Here is a 24,866-nt window from a genome sequence, read left to right on the forward strand (position 1 = left end):
AGTACTTTCATCATTAAAAGGATTTTTAGGTTGGCTATGTCAGAGTAAACTGACATAACCACTCCACATTAGTTCTTTAAGGCGCATGTGTGTAACGTAAAGCACTGTGCTAAAGCCACATATTTCAGTGACATTTAAACACACTTTGGTTACTGAAGAATGTGATTAAGTATTTCAAATTATTCTTAAGGCAGTGCTTAACCTCGTCCATGATCACTCGATTGTGATCACTTTTGACCGCTTCTGTTTTCTGACCGTTTTTTTTTTTACTTTTGTTTTCTTTCTTTTCCTGTTTAACATGCTTATATCACTTTTGTTTTACGGGGTATGTGTGTGCCTATTTCTTAGCTCTGCGATGCAATTAAAGCAAAAAGGCAAACTCATAACAGCCCAAATAAGAGGCAGCGTGGTTCCAGACATTCTTCGCTGCACTCACTGACGTGCAGTGTAAATAAACAATAAAGTAAACTCTGGTGAGTGCGCACACTTTTACATTATGTGAATGTTTGTGCAAGTAAACCACCGCCTTCACACTCACACACACACGCACACATACACACGCACACATACAGAGGCACGCCTTCACACTCTGCTTTGGGCTTCGTGTCGACAACTGCCAGCATTCATTGACTCCTTCGCCTTCTGTTTGCTCTGATTTTCCTCTGAGAGCTCGTTCAACTCTTCAGCGCAGCTGCTACAGTCAAACTCGGTCCCGTCCTCTGCTGTGGGAGACGCAAGGTGGCTGCTGGGCCCTGAGGACAGGTTAGTCAGCTCCGTCTCGTCATGAGAGTAGCGGCCTGAGTCACCGGTGGCGTGGCTGCCCTCGCTGTTTGAAGATCCCTCTGTGTCACCAGGACGTCCGAGCAGGGTCTGCAGGTTGGTGGGCTGGTTTGAAGAAAGCTCCTCTTCGTATGTCAGCACTGTGGTGCCGTGCTGGTATGAGGCTGCGTCAAGTCTTGTGTTCTGCAGCGCAGAGAGAAAGTTTCTCTTATTAGTCTGACTGTTCACGGCTCAGTTTCACATCTTAACAACTCGAGCAAATCAACAGAAAAAAAATATTCAGCCCTCATGAGAAGTGATTCAAACTAGATTTAAACCCAACAGACACATGCTGTCATCTTCAGGTTTGATTATTTGGTAATCACTTATTGAGAAGGACTCATTATTCTTAATCTCACCTGTGTGGGTTTACTCTCACTTTTCACATCACTGCTGAAGGAGAACCATTTCCTTTTCCTCTCAGCGGTGTGCTGAATGGGGCCGAGAGAATTGATGATGAGATCTGTTCCACCCTGCAAGAAAAGCAGCAATAAAAGAAAAGAGGCTTTATTACAGTTCAACTGTTGTTTAAGCAGCTCACATTGGCACTTAATTATAAACCTGCACTGTCATTGTGGCACTGATTATTTGAATTTGTTTTTGTTTTTTTTACAATGTCACATTTCTCAAAATGTAAATATAACTTAACACATTTAATTAAAATATTTAAAGTATATTTTTTTCTGGATTTTAGTGTCACGAGTATGACATGCTGTACCTTTGCATCAAGAAAATGGTTTAGATTCATCATTGGCATGCTCACATCAGCATGCTCAGCTTCTCCTTGAGAGGATGGAGGTCTTGCAGCTGCAGCAGATGTGCTCATTCCCTCTCTGCATGTTTTCACAGCAGAAAGTTTCCTGAAAGGACACAAAGTGACGTGTTCATAGAGGAAACCTCGATGTCTTGAGACAACTGTTGTTGTGATTTGGCTCTATATAGATAAAAGTGAATTGAATTGATGTGGGACATGGTCACTACACTCAGAGACACCAGGTACCTGTTTTTGCCTCTGCAGATGATGATGAAGGCACAGATGATGATGCAGATGAGAGCGATGCAGACTCCAACGCTGATACCGGTCATCGACTTCTGATCCAGGTGGTAGAAGTTATCAGAAAACGCTATGGGCCGAGGAAAAATTGTCAGGTTATCATGTAACCTCTTAAAAAAAGAAACTCTTTATACTGTAAGACATCATGTTGGTTTCACTGACTTGTGGAGCCACGAGAAACCCGGATATCATGACCAAGGGGGAGACCTTCTCGTACTGTCAGCTCCACCGCGTGAGAAAATGGACCGTCGCCCATGTCGTTGGATGCTGAAACCTTCACGAAGTAAATCTGGCCGGGCTTCAGGTTCTCCAGCAGCGCCATGGTGATGGTCCCTGTTGTGAGATGAAATTCTGTCTGAATACACCGGTGTGTATAAAGCATAAAAGCAGCAAAGACCACAAGGTTCTCCGTTTAATAGCACACTGTTTGTCCATGTTCAGGTAGTTTATGGCTCTTCTGTGGCACTGTAATCCATGATGAATAAAAATAAGTTCATGAAGTAGAACAATTAATTAAAAAAATGTTTACTAGAGCCAGATTGATACAGGGTGCTTAATACCAATACCAATATTATCAGACACTAGACCGATATGTAACAATTTAAAAATCTAATATACCAGCTGATCTATTATTTTCTTTCAGACACACTAAATCTCTGTCATCTGCGGTTACTCACAAGTCCTTACTAAGATAATATAGCAATTCTGTTTAAAAATCCTGTTTTATTGTTAATTGTCCCAACTCAGCTTGGGAAGAGCGTTCCAAACAAAACATGTTCCAACAGGGAAGTTGCAGAGCACCCTCTGGTGGACACACTATGCAATGCCAACACCCATAAAAAGGTTAAAGGGTGTTTCTCCCGCCTCTTCTTTAATTTTTTAATTTTTTGCTTAATATATATTATAAATATGGATATTGGTATAACGACAAATAGCTGGTAACCAATATACTGGTCAAGCTGAGAACTATCCTGTGACATTTACAATCATGGATTTTTTATTTAACTATGTTTTCACAGTAACCCTTATTATAATAATAATAATAATAATTCATCTTATTATAGGCACCTTTAAAGACCCTCAAGGTCTGCTTACAATAGGACAAAATAAATAAATAAATAAATAAATAAAAAAAAACATAAGGCAAGGAACAAAACAAAACAAAAAACAAGCATGAAAGTGTAAAATCAAGTATAAAAGCTAAACAAGGTAAAAACAGACTAAGACGGAATCATGATGAAGGGTATGCAAGATTAAAAAAAATAAACACACATAACTGAAATCAATTCTGACAATGCCTGTGAAATCGGTTTATTGTGTGTACTTACTAAGAGTCAAATTGTGAGCAATAATCTATCATAGTATAAGATGTATAACAATTATTTACCATCCATTATTGCAGTAAAAAGATATAGGCTGTTCATTTACAGAAGAGATTTAAAAGCATCTTTATGTGCAAATGGTCAACAAGACTGTAAATCAAAGTCTTTGTTGTAGTCTCATTAAACCACTCGGCAGTAAGACAAAGCAGTGAACTCAGGCTATTCTAGAGAATTCTGGGACTACAATGAAGACAGAGGCAGAATCACTGATTCCCAGATGACCGTTTCCTTGACAGTCATGCATATATACACACACCTGTACATAAATGCTCTTGTTCTGAGTCTCTCCTACCTTCCCTTTCCATCACCTGCCACTCCCCAGCTATCCAGTCATTTCTGGAGGCATACAGGATTGTGTAGCGTGTCACAGGTACGTTGAGTTCATCTGGGAGCTTCCATGAAACAAGTGCGGTGTCTTCTTCAATTAGAGTCACTTTGATGTTGGAAGGAGGTCGCGTGGGAGCTGGGAGGTGAGAATGAAAAGACAAAGTGAACTCCGAACAGCTTTAACATGGGGATGTTTGTCTTTGTGCATGAAGAAATGAAGACATTAATGGGTGAATAAGATGTTTCTGCATTTTCACCTTTAGGGAAGGTGCTCCGATAGACCACAGGGCTCCAGGGGCTGGACAGCTGGTCAAGATGGAGGCGAACAGCAAATTCGTACTTGGTATTGGGCTCCAGATCTCGCACGAGGAGTCTCTGTTCACTCCTGCAGAATACATGCACACTTTAAGAATTGTGATCTCCTTTACAGATTCAATACTTACTGGCAAGACATTCCAGCCAACTTCAGACAGCTATGTTTAAAGAGGGTCAAAAAATGGCCAGAAGAGGGCGATATGGAGCTGTGATGGCAGCGTAAAGAAAGAAGTACTTGTAAACTTTCCCAAACAAGTGTGAAGACAGCGTTTATGTTGTTAAAGTGTTGTAAACACACAGTTTAAGACATGCATTCAGCTGATTTTAGGTTGTGATAATCAGCTGCTGCTAAAAAAATCAAAATTACTGTTACTGTTTAAAAAAATACTGTTAAAATAAAAACTATACTATGAAAGGAAACCAGGCAGTCGTACAGTAAATGCAGCAAATGCAGTTGAAATTACACGCTAACAAATATGAAAATCAATCTACATGTAGTCATGTTCACTTTGGTCTGAAGGGTAATTTCTTACGTCTGCAGGTAGAGCACCAGGGAGGCATTCTGCAGACCAACTGGATTGCAGCGGACAGTGTAGTTGACTGCGTGGCTGGAGGTGAATGCTGGTCGGCTCCAGTGCAGAAAGACGGCGGTCGAACTGTTGGTTTTAGCATACACGTTGTGTGGAGGAGGTGGAGGGGGTACCAGGCGATCTCGAACAGCTGAGAGGTACATCTAGATTAGTACTGTTATTTTTCCCCACTTTTTCTGCACCATGTGGTCTGACTTTTCTATTATAATGTGAGACTTACAGACACATCCAGGGGTGCTGATAGTCTGGTCTGCTTGGTACCCATCTCCCACAACATTATAAGCCAGGATCTTAACGTGGTACTTCTTCCTTGGATCTACATTAAGAGATGAAAAAAAAACAGCACTAAAGATTTAGATTGACAGTTCCTTACACAAGTCAGTATAGGCCACAACAGTGCCAGATGTGTTTCCTAAAGCTAATGGGAAGTGGGGGTGCTGTGTGAAAGAGAGCTGGCTGGTGTGGGTGTGAGGTCAGCGATGTGCTCTGGTTTGATGGCGTGGTGAGAACGAGGGGTAGGGCAGGGCGACAGATGCTCTGTGCTGTGAGTCCTTTGGTCAGTTTCGACACCACCCAAGGCAGCAGAACAGATAAGCCCCCCCCCCATCCATCACCTTGTCACCCCCAGCCTTTTGACCACATATAAAGAAAGCTCTTTCTCTGGCCCCGTCAGGCCTGCTGGTCATTGGTCAGTGGCCACACCTACTCGGGTCCTGAATCTAGGGGTTAAATCTGGAGTGAAAACCCCTTGGGGAGGACACTGCTGATGGTCAGCAGCAGTAGCAGACCTTAGTGACCCTGAAGACCCTCTGCTGAACAATAGCCAACTGACCACATGTCCCTTTTACCCCTAAATGGTCATAATTTCCAGTGCTTACAAACAGTAAACAAAATGTGACCCACAGTCTCTAAATAATGTTTCAAAGATGCAGGATCACAGTTTGGTGAGAAACACCAGGTGGATGTGCAAAATAACAAAATCCAAACCAATCAACCCTTACTACTACAACTACTACTATCAGAGTCCTGTGTGTCCCGCAGACAACACAAACAGATGTATTTGATGTTCAGACATTTAGAAGCTCGAGAGAATAGGGAGACCACAGGAGATGAATTTATCTCCATGGAAGTTTGCAAAGTTTAGCGTGGGTGGAGCTACACACATTGCACCCCCACAGAGCCCTGAGGAGTTTCACTGGAGCCACACCAGGGCCAACAGGTCAGGCCAAGATAAAACTGAAAGAATCTGGGGTCATGGGTGTGGAATATGAGCTGAACCTCTTTCTTTGCCCAGGAAGCCTAAAACCTTAGTTATTCCTAAAGACAATTAAAAGCAATGAGGAAAAATAAAAGAACACAATATTCAGCAATGTAAAGTATCTCATGAGTTGCTGCAGAGTAGACAAATGTTTACAGAGAAGAAGGACTGTCCCTCTCTTTGTTACTTCCAGAACTAAGTGAAAGCAGAATTCCTCGACTTCTACAGCTCTACAATGTCCTCCTTGTTATCTGGAGTTTCTGAGCCGCTTGTTAAGCCTTACCTCTAAAGAGGAGTAGGCATGTAGCATGCACCTCTACCCAAACCCACAATACAATGGGCCTGCCGTAATTATGTGAGAGAGGAGCTATGAGTGGGGGGAAGCTGTGACATCTGGGCCACGACCTTTGACATGGAATCTGGGCAAGCTAAATCCTGCAAAAAAAGGGGGAGGGTTACCTCTCTCCCCTTGAAGGGGGAGGGTCAAGCGGAGGAAGTGAGTGAAAAAGCAGGGAACCACCAAGAGTCAAACTGGCTTAAAGTAGCATCATATCAAAGTGTCCCAATAAAACCATGAAGATGACTCTTGAAGCTCTCAACAACACAGTCAGGTGAACAAAATCAAAGCAACAAATGACAACAACGAGGATTTTGCAACAGCAAAAGATAAGAAAATAGTCTGAACTAAGTGTTCCTGATGATTATTCTGTTTAATTTACAGCACATGTAATAAAAAAAACTTATATGGCATGTTTCAAAATCCATCAAACAAGCTACTCAAAAAAAGCAAAAATAAACTGTAGTTAAAAAAAAAACAGAGAAATGAGGAGACTTAATAAATAAAAGTCACTTTTAATTAAACAAGCACAATCGCTACAAATGTTGTAGGGGAAGATACAACTCAGAGGAAGTGACTCACTCACTTTCCTCGAGCTGCGAGTGCATCACAGTTAAACTGAAAATGTTTAAGAAGTTTCTCCATCTTCTTACATTAAACAATTCACTCACAACTGTATAACTGGGGTTTCTTTGCTTAATTAAAAGACTGAGCGTAAATATTACTGCTGGAAGGTATTTTTCATATGCAGAACTAGATTTACAAATTTTAAATGTGGCTACAATACTACACATTGTATTCCGCTTTCAAAGCCATTCCTCAGGAGAAGATGCTTTCCTGTCCTTCCCACTGGGATACAGGCTTTTACTCCCATAAATTATTCTGTTTGGGGATATTCAAGCCATTTGTGATCCCCCCCCTTTTTTTTAAACAGCTAAAATGCAGTTCCTGTTGGCCCTTGCAGTGTTGTTCTGTTGCGAAAGGCCCCCAGGCCCGAAGAGAGGCAATAAATGTCAATTCCTGCAAGAGCCCTCACACCGGCATCTATTAACCACCACCACCCCTACTATTCCTGTCTTTAGCCTCCAACACAAATCAGCAGACACACATGCAGGTTAAACATGACATAGCCTTTTTAAAATGAAGACTGTATTTCACACAGAACATGCTTTGCCTCATGTTTAATAAAAGGAGTGGACAAGATGCAACATGGCCTGCAGCTGTGAGATAAATCTGCAGTCCTGCCTGGTGCCAACAGGTATGAGAGGTCTTTAAGCTTCAGCTATGACAACTTGTGCCGTTCATGGGCCAAGCAAAGAATACACATGCGAGGAAAGGTCACATCACCATGCCATTTATACCAAACTGGAGCCTCTAAAACCACATTCCTGCTTTTTATGGTGTGCTTTCAATCATCTGGCTTGTCATGAGTGAGTTCAGAGCATGTTCTTCTGTAGCTGAATCAGCAGCTTGTGGTTTTTCCTACAGATGACAGTTCAGAAATCAATACTATTGACTGCTATATACAAAATCAAGTAGATTATGAGAAAATGAATTCACAGCACAAGCTGATTTAATTTGCAATGATAAACACCCTCAAAGCTGCTTCCAGCACATCTTTAAAGCCGAGTTTAAAAGAAAAGCAAACACAAACCTATATATAGATTTAGGGCAGCTTTCTTATTAAGTAACCACATGGGGCCAGGCAACTTAAGCTATAAAATGTCATTTGAAATGTAAAACTGTCAGAACACAGGCACTGAAACACTGAATTATAAACCCATAAATATTTCCAAAGCATATGACGCTCTGTGACTAACACTGCATCAGTCTACGAGCTCATTTCAATCAGCTTTACTAGCTGCCATTATCTAATGAGAACAATTTGCAGTAAATAACAGTGTAACAGACACAGTTAATGTATTCATTCATAATTCAATACACTTCAGTTCACACCTTTCTCCCCATGCACAGCGCTGCAGCTAATTTATGAGGAAGAAATCTCAAACCTGTGACATAGTGAGCTCACAAGACATGCTCATTGTTTAGCCAACAGCTCTCAGTTGGTCAGAGGATGGTTTTGCTTGAAATTCTGGCTAATACACCATCTTTGTGGCCCTCAAAGCCAAACAGAATAGGAGTCTTTGATCTTAATTCTCCTCCAGCAACACTGCTCAAAGGAGTCATAAAAGGCATGATAAATCAGCCTCCACAAAACAGTCTTACCCTCTTTAAAACACGGCCATGGAAAGCTGTTTTAACAACGAGGAACAAAAAGATGATTCTTTTAATTCAGCAGAAGCTGTATTTTACAGAGTGACCACAGCTCGCTCGTCCAGAACATCCAATATTCAGGGCAAAAAACAAGAAGACAAAAACCAAAACAGCTTAGAAATATTTCATACAACCATTCTTGCTAAAACATTTAATAAATACTGAACCCCCCCACAAACTTTAACTGAATACAGAGGAATCTTTTTACTTTTTCCAGCACCTCAAGCTATAGCTATCATTAAAATAATATTCCAGGTATAACTTCATATCTAGGCAAGTAATTTTAGTGTCTGTGACTTTATCTGCACTAGATTCAACTATGAGTTAATCCTAGCAGGAGAAATGGGTTTAGTTGTCAAATTTTTCATAGGATGTGGCAGAATGAGCCTAAACAGTTGTAGTGTTTACTGAAGTAAATTCTAACTTACTGAACACCTGTATCATTTAGACTTCACACCTACAGTAATATAGAATGACTCCTTGTCTTTCTCCCTTTCTGATCTCACTTGAGCACAGCGGCTTCTGATTTACAACTCAGCTGCTGACCACCTGGCTGACCTCCTCTGGCCACATATGGTCAGTTGTCCTTGGAGCTAGCCTGAGCTCCCTTTCCTCTCTCAAACAAAAAAAGCTAAAATGAATCTGACCTAAAGGGCAGAGAGGCTGTGATGTGTCCCGAACACTATTCAGAAGCAGCAGAAAAGCCGCACACTGATGTCCTGCAGAAGTCAAGAGGTCATGGAAACTGGATGTGATGCTGATATATTTCCCACTTAAAGAACCTCTGCTCCAAATGTGACATGACTTAAGCTAATTAATCGCTCACGTTCCCTAAAAAGATGCATCCAGATTTTAATAAAAAATCTTAAAGACTGCTTTCTCTACTGTATGTATTTCCATAAATGACAGAGATACACACATGATAAACAAGCAACAAGGCAGGTAAGCAACAGGATGTACACCTTGTCCATTACTTTAGTTGTTAGACTACTGGCATTCAAATTATGCTAAGTTTGATCATTTCATCTGAATATCTGGGACACTGCAAGCAAACAAATGTCTTAGCTGGGAACTCACATGCAGCAGCTACCAAAACACAGACGGTCTCTGATTACACACACACACACACACACACACACACACACACACACACACACACACACACACACACACACACACACACACACACACACACACACACACACACACACACACACACACACACACACACACACACACACTCCCTGCAAAGAACCCCATCAGTTCAACACATCTTTTCATAGCAAATATCTATTTCCAGCCATATTAAATCATTAAACTATGACACCTTTAATTATGATGTAGGCAATATTAATAAAAAAAACAAGTACTGTTAAACCAATAACACGTTGTTAAAAATCAACATTTTCAAAGATTGCCTCAAAATCTTAACAGATCTTAAAACTTGCAAAGTAAACACAAAACTTCCATCATGTGTTGGTGTTCATGTGAAAATACTGTAAAATGACCCAAACAGCCAAATTGGTGGCAGAGGGTAACCTAAGGTGAAAACTCACCGAGCCCTCCGATGGTGTGTTTATTATCCGAGGCGTGAAACTGAACTGGGGTGCTCTCAGGCTGGCTCTCCTCATGGTAGAATAGCTTGTAGCCCCGCACACTCGCTGAGTTTCTGGGTGCCAGCTGCCAATGTACCAAAATAGTGGTGCAGTTTAAAGACTCCAGATGCAGCTCAGGAGCCAGGGGAACTGCAGAAGAATAAGACCATACGAACCACATTTATTTATTTTTTATAAGTACGTCACAGTCTTCTTATAAAGTCGTACAAAAGAGGAACTTGATCCTAAAACAACTACAATCAATTATTTGAGCTGTTTTTGAGTGACAGAGGAAGCTTCTGTCCTGACCAGGTAAATGTTTTTGAAAAGTTAAATAATGCCCCCATCTCCCCCACACTTTTAAATACTCAATAGAAACCACACGTAGAGATAAGGAAGCTTGTTTCACAGGTTTAGGAATGACGGGAATGAAGTTTGCCAATAGAAGTTGCCTTTCAGAGTTTACACTGGACACTAAGGGTAAAAGAGATGGACAGAAAAAAAACACAAATCCTCCCCTCCCCCTTCCCAAAGCTTCAGATCTAGCTCTAAACAGCCATATATTCTGTCCAGCTCTGAAGCCCGAGGTCTCCCTTTATGACCCATGACCGAAGCCCTTCCAATGTTACTGACAGCACAGGGCAAAGGTCAGAGAGAAACAAATGCAATGTCTTAACAAGATTATTAAAGCGTGCTCTTCTCAATCTCTTGCCCAATTCACATTTTTGACTCAACTTCCTCTGCTTGGATGAGAATCTATTTAAAGTACAATTCTGACTTCATATTTTTGATTAAATGCTTCTATTTTAGAGGTTATGAGGACAATTCTTCAAGTACCTTGAGCACCGGATGCCTTCGGGGTGCGGTGCGATGTCCAGGCGGACTGCTCACCCCACCCTACGCTGGTGGCAGCAACAATTCGAAGAAGGTAGATGGTGTCGGGTTGCAGGTTTTCCAGGAGATGCTGGGTCTTTTCTCCAGGTAGTTCTATCTGTGAGACCGCGCTGTCAGAACTGGTACGATAGGATAAGCGGTAGCTGCAGACTCGGCCACGACTCAGCTTGTCTGGAAGAGGCTGCCAAGACACCTGGATGTCTGTGGGGCTGCGACTGGTGAGGCTGAGCTCAGGGGCGCGGAGGGGAACTGTGGACCAAAGTTTAAATGATGAGCTCAGAGCATGTACAAGTAAACCTGTAAGCCAAAAGCTTCACGGTGCTCTACGCACTCAGTTTCAGACTGTCTTTGTTTTTTGTCTTTTAACTCTTTCTTGTGTATTACGTCAAAGAGAGGCTCTGAACACCCAGCACCACTCATCCATCTACTCAAACCTTCTGTTTCCCAGTGCTAGCCAATCTGAAAGCCTAAAGAAAAGCCCAAACAGGGAGGAAGTTGCTTGTTTTGCACCACCTTGTAGCTAACACTGGACATTCAAACCTCCCACTGCACCCCGTCATATGTGCCAAAAAATGTTATCCGCTGTCAGGGACTTGTGCTGTGATGTACCAGTACTGAAATATGAAAACAAACAATGGAAGAAGCAATCTCTAGTAAAACCACCTATGCAACTAAAAAAAAACATATGAAACAGCCTCATATCCTGTTTTTAATTATATCACACAGGAAAGACCATGGCTAACCCATCTGCAGAAAATTCAGTATCTACTTCAGTTCAATGATCTTAAACAGGGCTTATTTCTTGTTTTGTATTGACTGCATTAATGATTTTTTGTTTGTTATTGTAGACCTCACCATCCTCAAGTGTGTGCTGAAACACGTTGTCCGACATGCGACTGGCTCCCATTGGCATGTAGGCGACTACATAGAAGGTGTAGTTGTGCGCTGGCTCCAGATCATCAATAATATAGCGAGTTGTATCGTTTCCAATGACAATTTGATATTCCTCATTGTTTAACCCTGGACAAATGACAGGATTAAAAAAAATGTTGAGATAACAATAAAAAGCAGAACATTCAAACTTTTGCCCCCAGCCCCCAAAAATCAGCAACAATATGATACAGTTTTGTTACTGTAGGTTTTCATAATTTATTCAACATTTTATGTATGTCCAGTCACTTTGTCTTATTTTACCACTGCTCAGCTTGCTTTGTGCATTCCCATGGTTTTTTCATTGTAATAAGAACATTATACAGCTGCAGTTTTCATTTCCTGCCCCTTGGAACAACCAGCCAAGTCAGAAACAAAGACAGATTGGTACCTGGTCTAATTTCTCACTTAAGGTACTTCAGGCAAACAAAAATGTATTCTGTGTAGTCTGAATGCCTCAGTACGGCTCCCTGGAGGTCTTAACAAAGCTTGACTTCCTGTCCAATTTAAACCATCTTTCCCTCATAGAATACACACTTTTGGCCACTCCATCACACTGGCTAAAAAGTTCCCTTTTTCAGTAGATCTTCAGTTAAGTCCCAAGCCTCTATCAACAACCTCAGGTAAAGAGCACACTGCCTGATAACCAGCTTCTTTAAGTGGCACCAAGAGGACAAAAAAAATCTGTGAAAAGTGCAACAAATTCCTGACAGATGTCAGTTATTTGTTCAGCGACATCCTGTTTTTTTTTCTCAGACATCCTTATTCCCACCAAAAATCCAGCAGGTGTTCTTTTTTCCCAATAGTTGAATTCTGTACGTCTCTCCTCCTCAATGGAAATCAGTGGCATTATAATGAAGTGCAGTCCTTGAATGCACAGCCTGCACATTTTCCTGAAATGCTGCATTGTTTAAATGTGACTCTTGTTGTCAACAGAAAGAAAGTTCCCAGGAAAACTGAAAGGCTTTAAGGCTTTTCTGCTGCCACACTACAACCGTTGTGCTTTTTGTGAATAGTGCATCCTGTGTTTTATCCAGCAAAGGAAGGAACCCTGCATCTTTAAGCTTAACATGTCTTGTTGGTTCAGAAAACGCAGCTGTTCCAATTAACTCCGGAGTACAACAACACAACACTAATGTCACAGTGTCTGACAGAAAGTAGGATTTCTGAAACTGCCACGAAAATCCTGTCTTAATGTACTGTTCCTGTTACCAAAAAAACCAACAACAAAACGTGTGTGTGGATTCTGCTTACCTTCAGCCTTCATGTAGTGTACAGAGTAAGCAATAACTTTATCCGAGTTATACAGAGGCCTCTCCCAAGCCAGAAGGATGGCAGAGCTTGACACAGTGTCAGCTCGGATGTTCCTGGGTGCGCTTGGCCGGTCCTCTGACATCACCACAATGAGCCTCGCCATAGTGAGGACTGATCCCTGCTCATTCTCTGCCTGGCACTGATAGATGGCGTCATCCTCAGGGATGATCTGGTTGATGACTAGTTTGCTGGAGACACCCAGAGATAAAGAGTATGGACCCAGATGATTTCAGGTGAAAATTTTGAAGAAACCAACAAAATTTCCATTGGCACATTTATAAATATACAGGGTGGGCCATTTATATAGATACACAGTAATAACATGGGAATGGTTGGTGATATTAAAGTCCTGTTTGTGGCACATTAGTATATGTGAGGGGGCAAACTCCTCAAGATGGGTGGTGACCATGGTGGCCATTTAGAAGTCGGCCATCTTGGATACAACTTTTGTTTTTTCAATAGGAAGAGGGCCATGTGACACATCAAACTTATTGGTAATGTCACAAGAAAAACATTGTGTGATATTTGAAAGTTCTGGTCAACTAGAACTTTCAAATATCATCTCATGATAATTTGGGGTCACAGTAATGACTCTTTAAATGAATTGGAGAGAAACATACCCGTTGTACATCTTGATCCGACCATTAGAGTGAACTTTTTCTCCGTTCTTAAGCCAAGTGATGCGAGGCGTTGGATTTCCTTCAGCATGGCACACAAAGCGAGCGGTGCCAGCTCTGGGGCGCGTAAGGCTCTCAGGCCACTCCACCAAGGAAGGCGGTGCTTTAGAAAAAAGAACAGCAATATGTTCAGTTCTACATGATCATCACAAATAGAAATCATGAACAGCCTGAGTAATATATTCTGTTTTACCTAGCACAGTGACATTAGCTGAGGCCATGGTATAGTTCCTTGTGCCAGGTGTGGTGGCTCTGCACAAATAGACTCCTCCGTGCTGGGGCTTGATGTCTGTGATAATGAGGTTGCCGTTCCCCAGCACTTTGGTGTTGTAAACATCAATAGGTTTGCTGTCTGCTCTGCTCCAGGAGATGATGGGTCGGGGATTGCCTGTGGCCATGCATTCCAGGATGGCAGTTTGGTGCAGTGACACCGAGATGTTCTGTGGTGAAGCGATGATACGAGGTCTCTGGGGAAGCTGCGGTCTGGGACCTGTGGAGAGAGAGCAGAAGACAGCTTTAGTGCACATGGTGAGCTGTAGGGCTTTCAACAAACAACTGCTTCAGAGTCAGACTTTTTAACTCAACTCTGTGCTTAAATATTACAAGTTTGCAAAAAGTGAGCTGGCTAACACACCTGGGGTCACAGTGAGGGTGGCCTCCGTGCTTCGGCGTCGACTAGCAATATTGGTGGCGACGCAGCGGTAATTTCCAGCGTCAGCCTGCTGCACACCCTGAATCTGAAGAACACCACTGGGCAGGACTGTGATTCTGAAAGACAGAAACACACGCACCCACACAACAATGATACTTACAATATGGACCAATTTCATATGAAACATCTTAGACAACATGAAATAATGGTTAATGAAGAATCTCATCTAAAATCTGTGTAGGAATAATGTAAATGAGTAAGATGAAATTAAACTGAAAACAACAGAGTGCATACCGTTCAGTGGCGAGGGGTAATGTGACCCGATTGAACTCCCAAGTGATGATGGGAGGAGGGTGTGCAACAGTTTTACAGGAAAACCTGGCGACTGAGCCTTCAGTCGCCACAATAGACGTTGGCTGGACTGAAAATGAGGAAATACCTGCAACAAAACCAACCAGGAGACAGATTAGAGGCTTGTTATGTATGCAGAAGTACAGAGAATTAATGTGTATCATTAAAATAATAAACAATAATTATTTACATTTAAGGTTTTGCTCAACTCAGTCAAAACAAATCGAAGTGTTACAAGCATATCCAAGTTTGTGATTATCATCCATCCATCTCAGTCAGATATCAGAAAACAGACGTGCCTGTTCCTGAAGCTGTAAACATGCAGCATGCTGCAGGAAGGTGGTGACTGGAGTGGAACAGCTACATCCTGCGTGGATTGGGTTTCTCTGAAACTGAGCTAGTGTCAGCCACCAGCCAAGCAGCAAGCAAATAAGACCCAACCAGATTTACAATAAGGACCTTTTAGATGTTTGTGTAAATCTATTCAAGTTTTTGAATAGCTGTTCCTCTTGAGTCACAAAAATCCTAAAAGACACCCAGATCCTCATGCCCCCCTCTATTTAAAAAGCAGGAGGTCAGTCGCTTGTTAAATTAAATCAATTGCACTCTTGTCTGTGATAGACAGAACAGTGAGCCCCACAGCTTGCTAACATTTACTATAATAAATAAATCAAATTATCAATGGCATAAATGGACAAATCAGTATACTGTAAAGGATTTTTGCAGTGGACCAACAAATTAAATTTTCAATTTCAGTAGGTCCATTTTCAAAAGCTGTTGCCTGTTTTTAAGTCAAAACCATCACCCATTCAGCAATGGATAAACAAATACACTGTGGTGCTCTTTAACCTCTGAGCACACACCCAGAGCCGCTTCTGCTGCAGTGAGCCATCAGCACTCAGCAAAAGAAACACAAAAGAACAGGAAGCAGGATATCAAGTTAAAACCACGTCTGTCACATGTTTACTGCAAAAAAATATCCAAAGAGACGTTTGGAGATGCTGCATGGAGAAATACCAAAGAAACTACAATTAAGGAAGAAAACAAAGAGAAACCAACAGAGGAAACAAGCATAAACCAAACAGTGAAATGGATGATATCCGAATTACTCATTGCCAGCTATAATCCTTTACACTCTGATATTTAACATCCTTATCGGGATACTTTTCTTTTAGCTCAGTGCTATGATAACCTCTGCTTTCGAGAAAAGTCTCCAGGAAATCCCTTAACTGCAATAAACACACAGTGGTGCGTATAGGGGAGGGGGTGATGGATGGCTGTGTGTAAGCAGTGCTGCCAGCTGCTGTGGTGTTAAACAACAGCAGAGCTCAGACTGCGTTCAATGAATTATGACTTTTACACATTTAACAGAAACTGTCAGCTTCAAATCAAGCTGACATTTGGAGAGGAAAGAAAGGATCTGTAGTTTGATTCCAGAGATAAAATTAACTTCTAATTACTAAATTGCAGTTTTATTAGGACTATTTGGAGTTTTGTGTCATGCAAGGGACTTCATGAATGAAAACATTAAAAAGGCATGGCTGCTGGTTTCATCCATTTCTTATGAACCGTTGGACAAAAGTCAAACTGTTGTCAGGATCAGATGTCGTCACCATGGACACGTTTAATCTAATTAGCCTTAAGCTGTTGCCTCCTTAGCTCCACTGTGATGTTTGATGTGAGGACAGAAGCAGAGAGAGGCATTGAAACCGCCTCTCCCAGGCCCTCTCCTGCCCCTCCTGTTTTAACACAACCTCTTACAAAAATGCCATTACCCTGCTGAAGTGATATGACTGCAGGGCATGAGAGATGAGCTGCTCTGATCCTTTGCCTCTCCACTCTGCCTTTCCATTCACTCAAGTGATGCTCGATTGACAAACAGCGAGACAATCATTGATTATTGATTAACCACTAAGACAAGAAGGAAGAAAATCTTTAACTGCTGAGGGTTTGTTGTGCACTGTTCCAAGCTGAAAAACAGGAGACGGTCCCTCTTTGAGGGATGATGTTTGCCAAGAGGCATCTAAGACGTAGATAAAATCATCAAGGCAAACAGCCGAGCTCTTTCTAACTCAGTCAAATATACACATTTTCTGATTCGGCTATTTATTCTGTGTATTTCACAGTGAGTTACGTGGTGTAATTTCCTTTCCTACACCAAAATATACCAACATAACAATCTCTGGTGTAACATTTTGGCCTTTACCCTAAATCAAACAGAGTAAATACCTCAGCCTTATTCCCTAAAGGCTTGACAAAGCAGTTCCGACCATCTGCCCTTCCCAGCAATCTCACCTCTCACCTCTGACCTCCACAAATCCTGCATAGCACCCAACTATGGCAGAGTCCTGTGTGACCACCCCAAACTAGTCCTGTTGCTCAAACTGCCAGGAAAACTACCTAGAAACCACATTGCCCCAGCTGTGAGGCTTTCAAATACTGTTTTACAATAATAATAATAATAATAATAATAATAATTCTTTTGTTCTATCAGTGACATCTTCCGGTTGTTTCTGTTACAACAAAATAAAACCGTACAGATGATCCAACTGCTTTTTTACAATATTCAACAGCCAGAATTGACAGATAACATGAATTGAAAGGTCATTGTCTTTTCTCTGTCTCATTTAATTGGATCACCAGTTATAAAAGCTGTGGTTTTAATTCCCACCACACAAAATGTCATTATGGCAGTTTACTGTTGCTTGTTTATTGTTTTTACTTGAAAAAGATTATTTCAATTATGTCAATTTGAATAATACTGCACCTCTAGCTTTCTAGAGATTTGGAGAACAGCACGTTAGACAGTTTGAATCAACAACATGCACTTTCCATGACTTTTCTAAGTAGAGTTAGATTACCTTAAATCTACTCTTCTTATGAGCCTGATTCTTGTTAACTGGAGTGAACCACGTGCTGAGACTAAAATAAACCAATTCCAGCAGCACTATTGAAAAGCATCACCATTTAATTATGAAGAGTGATGAGTCCTTTACTATGATCACTGGCCCTACTGAACATTGATACAGGCTCTGAAAGAAAAAAAAAGGGCTGATAAGCAAGAAGAAGAATGCAAGGCTGAAAAAACCCACAAAATCAATCACTAGCTGCATGGCAGATGTGGCGCTGCTCCATGCAGGCTGTCGGACAGTCAAGTGACCACTGGCCTGGCTAAACAAAGAGCTATTCCCATGAGCAGTGTGACCTCTCAAAGCTCCGAATGGGCAGTGGGGGAGCAGTGTTGGAAAGAGCATTCATCCCCCTTCTCCAATTCCTTATCTCTGCTGCAAAGTTTTCCAATCATTCAACAGCAACCCTGCACTCACAAACAGTGGCTTCATTGTCTTGAAACTCCCTAGGAGAGAACAGAGTTAATAAAGTCACTCTGTAAATACCCGTGTTCTGGTTTTGGCAACAGTTTTATCCTTTGTTGTGGTATGAAATAAAACATATGAGAGATAGATGCTCATGATCACTATGAAGGAAACTAATCAAGCCAGATGCGCACCCAGCATTATTGCAGGACAGATTTTAGGCCTACTCTGCATCCCACTGCACCTCCATCTATTGAACAGTTAAAAGAAACCTTTGACCTTTGGGCCCGGTGTTCAGGGGAACCATGGTAACCTTTTGTAACCAGCAGAGGAGAAAAGCAAGAATCTTGGGTTTGAGTTGTCTCACTTAAGGGCATTTCCTTCACTCACATTGCAGTTCACACTGTGTAAGGTTTGCATTTGTCTTCAAAATGTGCCAAGCTGGTGCAAGTCAGATGCATTCCTTAGCAACTTAAAATAATGTCACAGTCCTGACCTTGCAGGCTGTGGACACACCAGCGAGGTAAAATAAACTTTGCAGCAGCTCCTTTGAATACCTCCTTTAAGGCATGAGCATAAAAAAGTGAAGACTACCCAGAGTAAGAATTCATGCCAAACTCTCTTAAACAGTGACAACTTCACTTGGGAAAATTTGTTTTCTTATAAACATGAAAAAAGTTCAACAAACCACTAACCCAGGATACTGTTATCATAATCTCTGTTATCTGACTGAGTTCTATGCATTTTCCTGCTATTTTTGCCCATTTCATCAACAAAAATTATTATTATTATTTCTTGTTGGACAGCAGGTAGGGATGGGAATCAAGATCAGTTCATGTGCCAGAGGAAGAAAACAGCGACGCAGTCTAGACCATGAGGCATTCACTTCCTAACACACTGGGCATAATTTTATTGTCTTAGTCTAGTCCTCAGATCTACCAAGTATCAACCTTACGAGCTGCAAGAACTGAGCCACAAATTTCAAAACACTGTAGTTTCTCTAATGGCCTCTCAAGGCTTACTACAACATACATCAATCCCTACAGACATCCATGTTAAAATTTCCAAATTTACAGCATGTTTGCAGCTACATTTCATCCACCTGGATGGTAGAGGATGGTTAGGGGCGTGGCCACTTTGATTGAGAAGCCTCCATAAACAGGTACCTGTAGCCCATCAGTGTCTCCTAGGCCTCACAACTACTACCACTGGAGTCAATGAACTGTACATCTTCACTGTGTTTATTCTTACTGGAAATTTTTAAGTGAATATTCTGACAAACTGTTTCATTTCACTTCATCAGCTTTCACCAGGATGAGGATATCCTTTCACTAGCAGACAGTGCCCACATTACATCAGTATGGGAGCTACAAATACACCAGAGTTGTAAATGTTTATTAAAAATAAAATTGGAAATTTTCCTATTTTTATACAGTATTCACTTGTAGTGGTATATTTTTCTGGGGAGACAACTCAAGAGTCAGTCCCTGTACTGAAATCCCCATCAATCTGAGGTCTGGTGACAAAAGTCACACGATGAGGCTCAGGTGTCACATTCCTTTTCATCAAGACCAAATCCCTTCTCACCTTTGTGCTTCAGGATCCTGTGTTTAAAGTTACCTTCCATCACCACCATATTTCTCAAACAACAACGAACATCCATCCAGAGATGGAGCAACGTTTGAAAAAGCTACCAAGGAGCAGACCGTCTGCAAAAGCAGCATAAATCAGCTGAGGAACACATGAAAAGACTCCAAAATTCAGACATCAATGAGCAGACCCCCATGCAACAGGCACGTCATATGATAATTAATCAAAATGCAGATCTACTAATATTTAACTTTTACGACTAGTGCAATTAGCCTTGCTGTGGTGACCACTTCCAGCAGCTCTGTCCACTTTTGCCCACAAAGAATGCCTTCTTCTTTTGTGAGCCGGGAGTGGACAAAAAGAGAGTGAAAAGCTTTATACTCTTTCACCGGGGCAGTGAGGCAGAAGACAATTGGGTTAAGCCTACGATGCCTACTGACCTGCTAAGGCCTGCAATAAAGTTTGGTCATTTAGACACTCAGGGTAAAGCCGCAGTATTGGGAAAGCAGCAATTCACATTTGTGTGTGTGTGTGTGTGTGAACCACTTACAACAACCCCCACTACTACCTCTGTGTCCTTCAACTGAGCATTTCTCAGGTATGTGAAAACTTTATGAGCTACCAGATAGACCTTCCAGCAGGTCTAAGTGCTGTTTTAAAACAAACTAGTAAAGCTTACAGGCAGCCTTTATCACCTCTTAACTTAAAGCTATAAAGCAAACTAAACCACTCAATCAATTAATCAAGCCACACTTTTTAAACACCAGAAAATGTCTGAGTTATGACTGGGAGCTCTATCAGAAAGCACTGCTTGTGGTACCGCTCCAGAATAATTAATGTAAACACAATAACTGTTATGTAACACATGCTAATTGCAGTTTTTTGGCACAACCTGCTCTTAAAATCCCCTCCCCTACAGCACTGCAAAAAAAATTAAATAATTTTTTGTATGTATTTTTGAGTTACTAATTGATCAAAAGCAATAGAAAACGCACTCATGGCAGGTTAAAAATAAATAAATAAACACATTTTACAAAGTGGCACAACAAGACAGCAAATTTCAGGGCCTGAGTGGAAGAAGATATAAGGTGCCAAAAGACCAACTCTGTCTGAAGCCTCCCCTGCCTCCCCCTGAAAATACGAGGCCAACTCGCACAACGCAGGAGGAGAAAGCATTCAAAAAGAACAATTCCTCGAGCCATCAGGGTGCAATAACATGAAAGCCAGGGCCAGTGAATAGGGGTCATCTGCTCTTTCGCATTGGAGAGCCAGTATCCCACACTGCTCCTAACCTTTCAAATCTCCTGGTCCTTCATTAACACACCAATGGGCATTTTCCTCATTTCCCAGCAGCATCCCTTTTAAGCTCTAACTTTGAAGACTTTGTCCGTCTTCTTGCTGCCACCAAAGCTGCCCAGACCAGACCAGACTGAGCATCAAATAAATATGCGTATAACAGCAAATCATGCTAGATTACACAACTCATATTCCTGATACTCACTTGCGATTGTAAGGTGGGCTTTCTGGCTCAGGATTGCTCCATACTTGTTCTGAGCAAGGCACTGATAAAACCCCTCATCTGATTTGTCTCCTCTTCTGCTCTCCACCTCTGAAATAAAAAGGGAGCCATTGGAGAGCAGGTACACCCGCTCATTCTCCGCGATTTGTACTCCGCTCTTGAGCCATTTGACGTCGATGGGTGCCTCTCCATGCGCCTGACAGTCCAAAATAGCTGCTTCTTTCCGCATGACGGTGACATCGAGGGGCTCCTTGATGAAAAACAACTCACTAAAGCACAACACACCTGCAGGCAGAGAGACCAGGAAGAGAGTTGTTATGATTTAAGGAATTTAACAGCATTTGTACACCAGTTAAAGAGTTTTAGACCAGCCCGATCTAAAAAAAAAAAATTAAAGACGTTTAATAATTTCTAGCTGGGTCTCATCAGTGTCTGTGGAGCCAGTTTACAGCACCTACTAAGGGAAAAATCACATATAAAAGGCTTGTAGGCCTGCCAGCAGGAAGTTTACTGTCCAGTATAGTCATAACACTCAAGCTTGAGGTCTTCCTGCACCACCTACTTAAGGCTATAAAGCTGAAGATGAAACAGATTGTCCTATTAGACCAAGCCTGTAGTTTAAAGCATTAACAGGACAATGTGCAACTATATTTACATCTTACAAGCTTATAAAATGTATAAGAATCTTTTCTCATATTACTCATGAACCAACTCTGTTATATGTACTGATTTTGCTTTGGTAGCTGGATCTGATCTTTGATTTCAGCTCAACACCTGACTCACAGTTTCTACTAATACTCTGTGGTACCTTTAAAGTATATTCAGATGTTCTAACGCAGGGATGTTAAACTCATTTTACATTGGGGGAACTTCCTCTTTATCAGTTTTTCCACATGACAAAGAAATACTGCTTTGGGCTTAAACTGTAAGAAATAAACATGTAAATTTACAGAAAAAAATTTTTTTGGGTCACTGTGAAGAGCTGTAACTATACTGTAATTATAAAATGGATATTTATTGTTTATTGACAGAATGTCATCTTTTTTAACAGTCAACCTAGTGCAAAAATGATGGATTTTTATAGTAGTTACTTAAAAAATGAAACTTTCTGTCATTTAATTGTTAATCTGTTACTTATTTTGTTTTGCGCAGTATCAACGACCATGGAGGAGGTCTGTGTTAGTAATAAAAGGTGTAGCCACATATGAAAATACAATTAAAAGTCGAAAAATGATGGCTTCCTTCACATTTTCGAAGTTATCTAATAGGCCAACCTGGAGTCTTTAGCTGTACGATTCTGGCGCCCGGGCCCCATGTTTGACACCCCTGATAATACAATTTTTATATCTACCTGTAAATAGATTACAATTAACCAGGTGAACATTTGAAGTTAAGACTGACTGTTGAATGAACCAAAATAGGACATATTGCCTTTAATACTCATGTTTTATGGCTTTTAAAATAAAACTTTTTACCAAATATGTTTAAAAACTGCCTCCGTGTCTTCGGTTTATTTTAGGCAGCTAGCTAAAAGTTAAAACCGTTAAACTGAATCTGCGAGCTTCCGTTAAAGTCCGCGGACTAACACACACGTCCTCACGGGACAGTCAGTGATGTCCATACAGGACGCCGCTCACTCACAGGTTAAAATGAGTTAAAAGTGGTCCTGCTTCTTACCTGTGATTGGAAGAAAAACGACAAACAGCAGACGCTGGTATAAACTCCTTTTAAATCGCGCCATTTACGTGAATTGTCCGCGCATGCTAGCTGCTCTCTGTCCTTGCTGCTTCCTCCACATGAGCTGCTCTGCTACTGACGAGGAGGACTCCCTACTCAGAGGTGCAGGAGGACAGCTTCCCTCGTCCGGCCGAGGGTGGACGGTAACACCAATTAATCACGTCCATAGTACAGCGTGTGGTGCGGCGCCACCTAGCTGCAAGGCACGGACACTACACCCGGGAAAACATTACTTTACTATAGAAATTTAACTGTGTAATTTTAAAACTGTGTATATACTGTATATTCTGTGTATTTATAATCTCACTCTTATTGCCTGTTTATGCCCTGTCCTTATCTTCAACGTCATGCTGCTCTGTTGTATCTTAATTGCCCCTTGTGGATAAATAAAGTCTTTCTGATTCTGATTCTGATTTGTGATTTTTGCAGTGAGTTCACAGCAAAAAGCAAATGAAAAAACAAAAAAGAAAAATTCAATTAAAGAAGAACAAATTTTCAGTTTTATTATTGCGGGACAGTCTGTGCAATGTGCTACCAGAACATTTTCAGTAAATTTACATAGTTATTTCTTATAATTTAGGGCTTAAGCAGTATCTGTTTGACCGTGTAGAAAAAACAAGCTCTACTGTTAAAATTGTACTTTATATATTGAAATATCTCAGAGATTAAATGTGTGATTAAACTCTATTAGAAAGTTTCAGAAAGTTCAGAAAGTTTCACTGGTCCTGTTCACACAAGATCAAAGTGAGCTTAATGTGGTTCACAATGTAAAATTAATATGATATCCCTGAGTTATAGTGTTTGCCAACTTTGACAAGCTGTTGCACCTGAGTGATCAAAAGGAATCATGGTCAAAACATGAGCGCTGCCAGCTAAAAACAATGGAAGGGATCCAACACAGAGTGTGGCAAAAGATGTGGTTCCCGGTCGGCTGTGTCTCAGGCAAGCCCAAATTAAGTTGGGCCATGAAAGTTGCCATGAAAATGGACAGAAAAGAATATAAAAAAGGTTTTAAAAATAACACAAAAACACTAACATAGGGTTCAGAGTCACCTGACTCTGTATTTCTAATATTAAAAGTAGAGAGGCTGTCTGTCTCCCAAATCCAAACTGGGAGCTGGTTTCACAGGAGAGGGACTGAACGCTACAGCCACTGTCTCCCGTTCTACTTTTAGACAATCTGGAACCCCCAGTAAAGCCCGCAAACTGAGAGCAATGTGCTCTACTGGGATAATATAATTCTGTGAGGTCAAAGTTCAGTTCTTGAAGGAAAAACAAAAAACATGCTTTTGCATGTGGCAGATTTTCAAAAACAAAGCATGATGACAGGTAAAGTTTTCTGCTGTAATGTCCTTATTGTGATGTGTAAATATCTGTATTCAAACAGATGCCTGTTAGAAACAGAGAAATGTTTTAGTGCAGTGATGATGGCAGATAGAAACTTAGCTGACTTTGTGTCTGAAGCTAGGATTATCTGTTTAACACTTCTATGGCACCGTAATGTAAATGATAAGGTACAACTACTTAAAAAAATAAAATAAAAAAGCATTAAATAACTCTTTATTGTCTGACTAGCCTCCTCCGTACACACAACATCAACCATTTGCAGCATTATAGTTTAGAGAGAGATCAGCTGGTGACCATAAATAGTGTTTAATGTGTTTTATAGATTATTTAGTAAAACACAGTAACATGATAACTGAGAAGCCTTCATCTGCTGTGGAAAGCTGTTAGTGGAGGTGCAGAAGCTCCAGGACGAATGAGTACACATAACTAAAATACTGATGTCTTATTTGATAAGTTTTCAAAGTCAGTGATTAATCTTCAAGCTGAATTTGCACATATTGTTGCTCTGCTCTAATAAAAGCTGAATTGTCTTCTTTGGCCCATTAATACTGCACGATTTGTATCAATAACGTCATGGGCAGATGATTCAC

At 41.0% G+C, this 24,866-nt stretch overlaps 1 protein-coding gene across 1 annotated transcript; it reads right to left on the reverse strand.

Annotated features, from left to right (window-relative positions):
- prtga (protogenin homolog a (Gallus gallus)) lies at window positions 1-23,097 on the reverse strand. The gene is made up of 19 exons (XM_040011852.1): window positions 22,870-23,097; window positions 21,175-21,477; window positions 14,713-14,857; window positions 14,401-14,534; window positions 13,960-14,256; window positions 13,710-13,869; window positions 13,030-13,277; window positions 11,701-11,865; window positions 10,789-11,094; window positions 9,913-10,101; window positions 4,708-4,803; window positions 4,431-4,617; window positions 3,840-3,967; window positions 3,548-3,718; window positions 2,036-2,206; window positions 1,820-1,943; window positions 1,538-1,679; window positions 1,179-1,292; window positions 1-963 (listed from the first exon to the last, which is right to left on the reverse strand). Exons 1-19 carry the CDS (start codon window positions 22,931-22,933, stop codon window positions 583-585), a joined length of 3,525 nt encoding a protein of 1,174 aa, XP_039867786.1. The 5' UTR covers window positions 22,934-23,097; the 3' UTR covers window positions 1-582.
- Window positions 23,098-24,866: the final 1,769 nt, after the last annotated feature.

Source organism: Simochromis diagramma, unplaced genomic scaffold (genome assembly GCF_900408965.1).
Source record: "Simochromis diagramma unplaced genomic scaffold, fSimDia1.1 OVJJ01000603.1, whole genome shotgun sequence".
Taxonomy (NCBI): domain Eukaryota; kingdom Metazoa; phylum Chordata; class Actinopteri; order Cichliformes; family Cichlidae; genus Simochromis; species Simochromis diagramma.

Coding starts and splice junctions, on each gene's coding strand:
- prtga (XM_040011852.1), bottom strand. CDS start 22,933: ATGGCGCGATTTAAAAGGAGTTTATACCAGCGTCTGCTGTTTGTCGTT. Junction 14,535..14,712: donor TTACCCCTCGCCACTGAACG/GTATGCACTCTG, acceptor TCTGTCTTTCAG/AATCACAGTCCTGCCCAGTG. Junction 10,102..10,788: donor GAAGGCATCCGGTGCTCAAG/GTACTTGAAGAA, acceptor ATTCTTCTGCAG/TTCCCCTGGCTCCTGAGCTG.